Source organism: Protomyctophum parallelum (assembly GCF_964188405.1).
Source record: "Protomyctophum parallelum genome assembly, chromosome: 4".
Classification (NCBI taxonomy): domain Eukaryota; kingdom Metazoa; phylum Chordata; class Actinopteri; order Myctophiformes; family Myctophidae; genus Protomyctophum; species Protomyctophum parallelum.
Genome location: NC_139700.1, coordinates 27,733,480 through 27,743,655, shown reverse-complemented (window position 1 = coordinate 27,743,655; position 10,176 = coordinate 27,733,480). Strand labels below are relative to the sequence as shown.

At 40.3% G+C, this 10,176-nt stretch overlaps 1 protein-coding gene across 1 annotated transcript; it reads right to left on the bottom strand.

The window, feature by feature from the left end:
* Positions 1-3,148: 3,148 nt before the first annotated feature.
* Positions 3,149-8,241, bottom strand: LOC310857137 (extracellular calcium-sensing receptor-like; the record flags this gene model as incomplete). The annotated part of the gene is made up of 9 exons (XM_083762748.1): positions 3,149-4,062; positions 4,153-4,276; positions 4,380-4,607; positions 5,518-5,793; positions 6,134-6,340; positions 6,836-7,105; positions 7,322-7,408; positions 7,637-7,931; positions 8,006-8,241. 9 exons carry the CDS (start codon positions 8,239-8,241, stop codon positions 3,149-3,151), a joined length of 2,637 nt encoding a protein of 878 aa, XP_083618874.1.
* Positions 8,242-10,176: the final 1,935 nt, after the last annotated feature.

Sequence of the window (10,176 nt, the reverse complement as noted above, 5' to 3'; positions counted from 1 at the left end):
TGCTCATGCATGACATCCTCCAGACTATGTTTTACAGACTATAGGGCCCTATCGCTGGAGTGCCTTTACCCCATATCCCCATTTTACTATTTTGAATAGTTCAAATGGTTATACGTTTTTTTCCACTCCACTTGAGTTGAATTGGGGTAATGTGGTGATAATATGACAAATGCAAGTATTTGACAATCTATAAAGTCGCAATACCAAATTTGATGAGTTAGCTGGTTTCTGCCTGACAGCAAAGATATTATGCTTGGACATTTCTTAATTCTGATTCTAAATGTTCTAAATTATTTTAGTAATTATTTTGTTTCTAAAAACAGTGTTGTGGTAGGCATAATGCATATTGCATCAAGAAATGCAATACAATGACATTTAGTGGAATTTCAGCAAAATGTCCTCATGACATAAAATATTTTTTATATAAAATAACATATACCAAAAATGTTTATAACAGGCTTAAATTTTTTAATTGAGTATAATCACTTTTGAACGCGACAAATAGCGTAAAAGTGATATGCTTATAGGATCCGTTCTATCATGCTATGAGGGCTGCCAGGGTCTGCTGTGGAAACATGGGCATTTCTGCTAAGTAGACCCCATGGCGAGTCATTTGGGATCAATATAAATAGGAAAATGAGCCCATATGTTATTTAGTCTGTATGTTCCCTAACCCGGGAATTAGTGAATTCCCTAGGGAATATGCATAAACCTACCTACACTATGCATCATAGAGTAAATGGTCACAAGCAGTGCTGCTAGGTTTTTCAGCGGTGGCACACAGTCTCCAATGTGTATTGACCCTGCAGATGCTTCAGTAAACAACTGTGCTTGGCTCCAAGGCACTCCAAGGCGCGCACACACACACACACACACACACACACACACACACACACACACACACACACACACACACACACACACACACACACACACACACACACACACACACACACACTACACAGTATTATAACACAGTCACTATATAACACAGTAACTATAACAATAAAAGTATAGTTCCACTGCTCAGTTCGCACAGGTGTGACCCTGCACGACATGCGCACGTATACAGTAGACTGCAATACTGGTCACAAGTGCTTTTCTTACTACATTATGATCATAGTGGGAAAACAAGGATATGGGAGGAATGAGCAGCAATGTACATTCCACTAGCTGTTTCAAGTCAACAGATCAGAACAGAGTTGGACCAGCAGTTGAAAACATGCTTTAGAAAAATGGCAGAACAAAATCAACATGGATGGCCCACTTGCGATTGATTGATTGAATACTTTAACAGTTTGCAAAAAAGAGAAAAGGAAAGTACAGTTCAATACAAGGTCTGCTAAGAGGATTTAAACCCAAGAAAGCCTATGGCTTGGTTGTAGGGGTGTAACGATATAGTAACTGCATCGAAAAATCAATTTTAATTTCAAGAATTTAAGTATATCGAAATGAAAACAGCAACATTGACTTTGTATTGTTTTGCAATGCAAATAATCAATATCGAAATCATTTGCTATGCAAATAAGATTGTATCAATACTACATTTGTGCGTGGTTTTTAACATTTTTTTGAAGAAAAAAGAAAGAGAGGGGTTTAATTACATAGTTTAAAATAATGTCAATGTATTTTAAATAGTTACTGTATCGATTTCAAATCATTGAATCGTATCGTATTGTCACGGTGGCAGAATGATTGAACCCAAATGCAGAGCAGAGTAGTTTCAAAAACAATTTATTAAAGCAGAAGGCAGCTTAGCTTACAAGCAAAGTAAAAAATGCAACTTGCAAGCAGTAACTCAGGAGAGCCAAACTGTTCAAAAATACAAAAGGCGAAACTAGGAAGTCCAAAAAGGTCAAACTAACCAAAAGCACAAAACATAGGAAGTCAAAAACCATACAAGAACGATAAGAATCCAGGTACAGTAGATCACAGGAAAACACCAACATGGAGCACCGGACAATGGATTATGTTCCGACAGTGTGAGTGTGGTTTGAGTCCAGGCTTATAGTGAGCAGGTTGATTGTGGAAGGTTCACAGGTTTGTATAGTGGGCATGGCCCTGCTGGGCTGGGGATGGAGTGGGAACAGGTGTGTGACAATGACTGAGGGTAGGAATGGAGAGTGGGAGTGGCTGACAGGGAGACATGGTCTGCAGACCATGACACGTATCGGATCGCCATAATGATCGTCCATGTATCGTATCGTCAAATAATGTATAATTATATGTATTGTATCGCTGTTAAAATGTATCGTTACACCCCTACTTTGTTTCATTGGGGTATTTTGGTACTCAATTCATAAAAACAATTAATCACAGACAAATATACAATAGGCTACTATGCAAATCATCATATATACAGTTAGAAATCTAAAAGAAACAGGGGGCACGGTGGCACAGTTGGTAGTGCTGTCTCACAGCTAGAAGGTCCTGGGTTCGATTCCCGCTCGGGGCGCTGTGGGTGCTGGCGGCATCATCAGTGCCCATACCTGAGGCGGGGTTGGCGGAAGGGCCCTTCTGTGTGGAGTTTGTATGTTCTCCCCGTGTCCCCTAGGGTAGTAGGTACCCTCACAAAAAACATGCGGTAATCCTGGTCTCTAAACTGCTTTCCCCTGGAACTGGTTGGAATACCGTTTTCCTTCCACACGCTCCCCCCTGTCAGGTGCAAAGGAGCAACTTGGACACTCAGGCATGAAGGAAGCATGAGTTCAAGTCTGTTGCTCTCCCCATGTCCCCCATATACTAGGCTGGCGGAGAGTGTGCAGAGCCCAGGAACACATTAGATAATTGACACAGGGGTGAAAAATGGGTTACAAAATCGTGGGATAAGAATTTTAAAAGAAAAAAGAAAGTACAGTAAACAATTCGGGGTAGGTGGGGCGGGGGGGTTGGAAAGCCTTTGAGTTTTTACAGGGCGAGTTTCGAATTGCAGCCCCTGTAAATGTTCTTTTACAGAGGTTTTGAAGGACAGTAGGGATTTACACTCCTCAATGATGGATGAATGAATGTATTACTAGTTATAGTTTAGTCTGTCAGAAAACACATTATACTAATAAGGTCATCAGCAATCAAACATATTCATGAACACTTTTTATCATCATTCATTGTTATGAAATATACAGATTATTTTGTCATAGAATTTCTGCTTCTACGTCTTGGTGGCATCTCGACCCATGATGGACTTCTTATTGTTTCTCTCAGGTTTCAAAAGGATTATATAACACTTTGGTCCAAATAGTGCCACCAAAATCCCAAAACTAGACGCTAAGATAGCAAAAACCTCCACTACATCTGCATATTTTCCTGGAGAGCTGATATATGCTGGGATAAAGGCTATCCACACGGCACAGAAGATCAACATGCTGAAAGTGATTAACTTAGCTTCATTGAAGTTGTCTGGAAGATTCCTTGCCATGAATGCTAGGACAAAGCTGAGGAGTGCCAGTAAACCAATATAACCTAACAACACTGCAAAACCAATTGTTGATCCCACCACACACTCAAAGACTATCTTATCACTTTGATGTTGTGTGTTTTTATGAGGAGTTGGTGAGGCAGACACAAGCCAGGCTGTGCAGATTGTTGCCTGGATGACAGTAAGAGCCAGAACTGTTCCTCTCTGCTGCATAGAACCGAACCACTTCATAATGTCTGCACCCCCAGGCTTGGAGGCCTTGAACACAGCCAACACCACCATAGTCTTTACCAGGATACATGAGACACACAGCACAAAGCTGATACCAAATGCTGCATGCCTCAGTTGACAAGTCCAGAGCCTGGGATAGCCAATGAACAGAAGTGAACACAAAAAACATAGTTTGAGTGACAACAAGAGAAGGAAGCTGAGTTCTGAGTTGTTGGCACGTACCATGGGTGTGCTTCTATGATAGATGAAGATTCCCAGGACAATGGCACAGATAAGTGTGCCTACCAATGAGGTGGTTGTCAAGGAGATACCCAGGGCCTCATGGTAGGAGAGGAATTCTATGCTCTTTGGGACACAGTGGTTACGCTGGGGACTGGACCAGAAGTCCTCTGGACAACTTGTGCACTCTGTAGAGTCTAACAAAGAGGGCAAGGTCAACAGGTAAGTACAGTACCATCCTAAAGATAACCTATTGTACCGACAGTAGCTTCATCATGTAAACCCACCAGTCTCATTGCTGATCTCTCCATCAGAACAAGCAATGCAGTCAAAGCAGCAGAGAGGTTCTCCTTTCCTTCTGGCCACACGGGATCCAGGGGCACAACTCTCACTGCACACTGACCGAGGTGGCTACAGAGAAAAATAACAATGATCAATTTGAATTTTAGTCTAAACTAAATTGCATTCACATCATGCCGTTAACATTAACTACATTTTTGAAAGCTCAAATTACCCTTGAGGATTCAAAGCTCCAGAAGATTCTGTCTTCATCAAGGATGAGTTCTTCATCTCCGGAGGCTGACGTCTTGAACACACCTACATAGTTAAACTTTGCACTTCCATCAGGGAGCCACACCCAGTTAATGACATCATAGATTGGTAAAGCATCACCATTCTCATCAAACGTTACTTGATCTCCAAATGATGTGGTGAAGTTGATCTTTTCCATGTAATACACAAGCTAGAAATGGTGATGATGAGTTGATGAGTAAATTTATCAAGAGAAAGAGACTATAGCTATATCTTGCGCCACCCCTTATCACTTAACCCTAAACTTATTTCCCATTTTTTACTATTTTAAAACCTTCTACAATAGTTCAACTAGCTGATCTACAAGCTCACACTATGTCTATGTAGATTGGCTAGTTGAACTATTTTAAAATGTTTTAAAATAGTAAAATAATGGCAAAGAAGTTTAGGGATAAGGGGTTTGGCGGTGACGAAAATGGAGCCCTGGTGTCCCAGACTGTGTCAGTGTACAATGTACATCTATACCTCATCATAATAAGTATCCCCCCAAAGGCTTCTGTGTTAAAGCTGCAAGTCCATACTCCAAACAACGCCCAAGCACATTTGGCTATTTTATACTTGCAACGCTCAGTTCTGTGTTCTGTATGTTTGACCCCACCCACTCAGTAGTAGGACCATTCCTAGCAACACAGCAGCTGGGAGGGGGGGCCATGACACGTTGTTGACAGATAGTGGAAATAAAGCCACATAAATCAAAAGTGCATTCATTATTGGTCAGATTGTCTGACCAATCACACAAGGATATTCAGCTAGAGGGTGTTTGGCTCGTTAGAATATCTTGGAGGTGGAGACCTACTAAAAAGAACGTCAAAAAGGCACTGGTGAAGTTCTTAGGGTGTTTTTGTTCTTACTGACCTACCAAAGCAGAAAAAAGTTCTTAGCCTATTCTGTTTTTGTATGTTGCAGGCTGCAGCCTTAACTGTATTTTTTTCCATGATATTATTATCATATTATAGTATATATTTATTATTTACTCAATGTCATGTTTACATATTCATTATTATTCTACATTAGAATCCAACTAGAAACATTTACAGGTAAACTGTGAATTGATATTACACCTGCCATGGCTGTATTGACTGCAAAGTGGCACAGCTGTGCCCACTGAAAGGCCCTCTTCCTGGTACACACTGCAGCATGTCATGGAGGGCATGGGCCAGAGCATACACAGCCTTGTACACATTGTACTCTACCCTGAGGTCAGACACATCCAAAACGGCTGTTTCTGCTGTTGCTAGGTCCTCTTGTCCAGTACACACCCCTCCACCAGCATCCACCCACTCTGATGGAAGGGGTGCAAATTTACATTGAAATGTGTGCTCCCAAAACTGCCTCACCTGAAGAAACAAAATTAAGACTTAAACAGAAATAGAAATATAATAGCTTGTGAATATATAAAAATCCCACCCGTGTGAAGTGAGGGTCGCTCCTAATCATCGTACATCATCATGAAGAATGGTGGTCCCTAATTGACCAAGGGTTCCCACTGACATACATATGCCGATTTGCTCAGACACATATGGCGTAAATTCTCCATTCATTGTCAATGGCATTTAATGTTTGTGTTCAGACAACACAAACATTAAACACTTATAGCTGTTTATAGGAGGGGCTAGCGGCCCTCAAAATCAGACATCGGATTTTGAATTTGAATAGACAATGTAGCAATAAACTCACCAATGTATTTTCATGACTGTTGTCAGGGTCATTGTCAGGATGTATTTTTAATAAGACATCTTTAAGACCTGGTATCTCTCCATGACGGATGGCAAGCCCCAGGGTGCCTCTGAGGTAAGGCATGAATTGAGGAGTCTGAAGTACGGTAGCTGTCATTGAGCCCACATCGGATATCCATTGCAAACCTGTCACATTCTGCTTTACCACCTGTTATGTTTATATAAAAAAAAATATATATATATATATATATATATATATATATATATATTGTGTTGTTTTCAATGTAGGTCTGATATATATATATATATATATATATATATATATATATATATATATATATATATATTCTTTTATATCATCAAAAAATAGGAATTAAAAGTTTTCCTAAAAGGTATAACATCCAAAAATGTAAAGAATGGCAGACAAAGTACTCAATTACTTAAGTACTTTGTCCACCATTTATTACATTTTTGGATGTGCTACATTGTTTTTTCTTTTTCTTTTCTATTTTTTGATGTAACTGGATTTGGGTATTAACAATATTACAATCAGTCAGATTGTATGAATGGTGTGATTATTTGGTTATTGTGCAGATATTGATGAATTAATTGATTAATCAAGTTAATCTAAATTCAATTCAATATCATTCATTTAAGATGCCTTATTATAATTATGAATTATTAAGTTAACATATCCCCCAACCTCCTCCATGAGTTTAATCATATGGATGCCATATACAATTTCAAAGACCACACGAGCTGTGGATGTCTTCATCACAGTGACAATCCTCTGAATCTCAGCAGGGTCATAATCCCAGGGCACGACCTCCACATACGCCAGACACCCCAAACCAGACTGGGCCAGGTCAGCCTGGAGGATGCGTGCAGCATCACGGCCGTAGTCATCATCATTGAACAGCAGTCCTGCCCAGGTCCACCCAAACTGCCACATAATGTGGAGCATAGCTCGCACCTGATTCCATAAAGAATGGAGGGATAGAGTGGTACATCAGTGAATCTCCCACTCAGATTCCATAATGGAAAAGGTCTAATCAAAGGGCGAAATCAAGATAGATCTTCAGCTCTAGCAAGAGAGCTGAATTGAATACAATATAGAGAGATGTTTTTGGCAAGTGTGTGGAACATGTACTTCCTGATACCAACAGATCTTTTGTCTGTGGAAGTTCACCTGGGATGCAGAACTTGAGATAGTTCTAAAGAACGATGGGAAGTGATTCCAGTCACTCAAACAGGAGCACATGGCATAGTAACTAACCTGCAAAAGGCACAAAACATGTGTTCTGTAATATATTGCATTTGTTATCAAATTGTCCATGAAAGCAGAGCATGAGCATGTGAGTAGCGAAAATGCCACTCCATGCAGAGTGAAGGGATAAGACAATATTTATTATAAAATAGCATGTGTATGCCATTCATATATACTGTATATATATCTGAGTTGTAAAAAAGACTGTTACCATAATTAAGCATAATATACACTTACCATGGGTACTCTGTACAAGCCTAGTATACTAGATATGGCAATAGATGGGGTTGAGGTCGCATCACCCACAATACCGAGCACTGGAGGAGACCCAACACAGCTCTTGTCCAGGTGAAACTGGTCCTCTCTGCCACTGACCAATGACAATGCAGCACGAAATGCAACTCCAAGTGTGACACAGTTATCATAGAGACTGTATCCCAGAGTGACATTGGGTAGTAGGCTTTGGTTCCTGTTGATCTCAGTAATAGCAAAAGCCATGATCTGGGCCCATCTGAATCCTAGAATGTTAAAACTAAGACACAAAATGCCACTGTCACCTTGAGTAAGAATATACAAAATGCATATGTATGATTGTGTGATACTCACCCATAGCAAGTGAACTCCCGTGGCCTGGAGGTGAAAGACAGCTCAGGGAAGACAGGGAAGGTGTGGATTGGAAACAAACCACCCAGAACAAAGTCCCCAGCCTTGTGAATTCTGTTGAGGTTAAACTGTGCCTGTAACTCACAAGAGGGGGAAGGTGAGGAAGACAAATGAGAGAATGAAGAGAACAAAACTAAGTACAGATATGATAGCAGTTGTATGTCTAGAGAAGCCCCCATGACTGTCCTCCTGTATAACCCCTTTCCAAAGTTGTTTGTCCAGTTGCTATTTCTTTTTATAAAGTACTGCTATGCCACCCCCTGTGTCAACTTATGTCATCACGTAATCTTTCACAACACCCATCATGGCAGAGACATATGTATAGGGGCAGGGCTTAATTATTTTCAACCAAGGTTCATGTTTTAGGTTGTCATTAGAGAAAGTAAAGGATGAGTGTTCATTTTTTTTTCATTTGCTGCTTTCTTTCATTTTAGGGATTTTAGCTGTTTTTGACAGGGGGGCGCATTCGAGCATGGGGCTAAATATGAATTTCTTTACTAAATCTTTTTTATTACTTGCGCAAGCAGAGCGCGCAAGTAATAATTTCGCCCGGTCTTCGTTCACCGTGACAGCCAACCCGCTATTTGATGTGTATGCAAAAAAAACAGCAAATCTGTGCCTGGTTTGCTGGGACCAGATCACATAAATGACCATATGTCTTACGTCATCATTTAGAGCTAGTCATACGTATACTATATACATAATCAGTCAAATAAAATAGCAAATTGTGCCTGATCTGCTGGGACCAGAGTACGTGGTGTGTATATGTATGACTAGCTCTCAATGATGACGTAAGAAATATGGTCATTTATGTAATCTGGTCCCAGCAAACCAGGTACAAATCTGCTGTTTTATTTGCATACGCATCAAATGGAGGGTTGGCTGTCACGGTTTTTGGCGCAAAGTAACCACAGTATACCGCTAATCAACTTACAACTACATACTCTATAGTATATGTATGTATACGTATGTCTTACATCATCATTTAGAGCTAGTCATACGTATACTATATACATAATCAGTAAAATAAAATAGCAAATTTTGCCTGATCTGCTGGGACCAGAGTACGTGGTATGTATGACTAGCTCGAGTTCAGTACTTTCATCCGACGGAGCATTGGTCCGAACAACAACCTACCTCCTCCCTCACCCTAACCCTAACCTCCCCCGGGGCAGACACCTAAACCTAACCGCAACCCTCTCCCGACCCGCAGCGCACCTCGGAGCATTGCTCCTTTGGAGCAATGCTCTGTCGGATGATAGTATGCCTCCCGACTAGCTCTCAATGATGACGTAAGAAATATGGTCATTTATGTAATCTGGTCCCAGCAAACCAGGCACAAATCTGCTGTTTTATTTTCATACGCATCAAATGGCGGGTTGGCTGGCACGGTTTTTGGCGCAAAGTAACCACAGTATACCGCTAATCAACTTACAACTACATACTCTATATAGTATATGTATACGTATGTCTTATGTCATCATTTAGAGCAAGTCATACGTATACTATACATAATCAGTCAAATAAAATAGCAAATTGTGCCTGATTTGCTGGGACCAGAGTACATGGTGTGTATATGTATGACTAGCTCTCAATGATGACGTAAGAAATATGGTAATTTATGTAATCTGGTCCCAGCAAACCAGGCACAAATCTGCTGTTTTATTTGCATACGCATCAAGTGGCGGGTTGGCTGGCACGGTTTTTGGCGCAAAGTAACCACAGTATACCGCTAATCAACTTACAACTACATACTCTATATAGTATATGTATGTCTTACGTCATCATTTAGAGCTAGCTAGTCATACGTATACTATATACATAATCAGTCAAATAAAATAGCAAATTGTGCCTGATTTGCTGGGACCAGAGTACATGGTGTGTATATGTATGACTAGCTCTCAATGATGACGTAAGAAATATGGTCATTTATGTAATCTGGTCCCAGCAAACCAGGCACAAATCTGCTGTTTTATTTGCATACGCATCAAGTGGCGGGTTGGCTGGCACGGTGCGCAAGCAGAGCGCACAAGTAATAATTTCGCCCCCAAGTAATAATTTAGATCCCTTTTTAGTTTTTCAAAGAAAAATAAATCATGATCTAGAATATATCT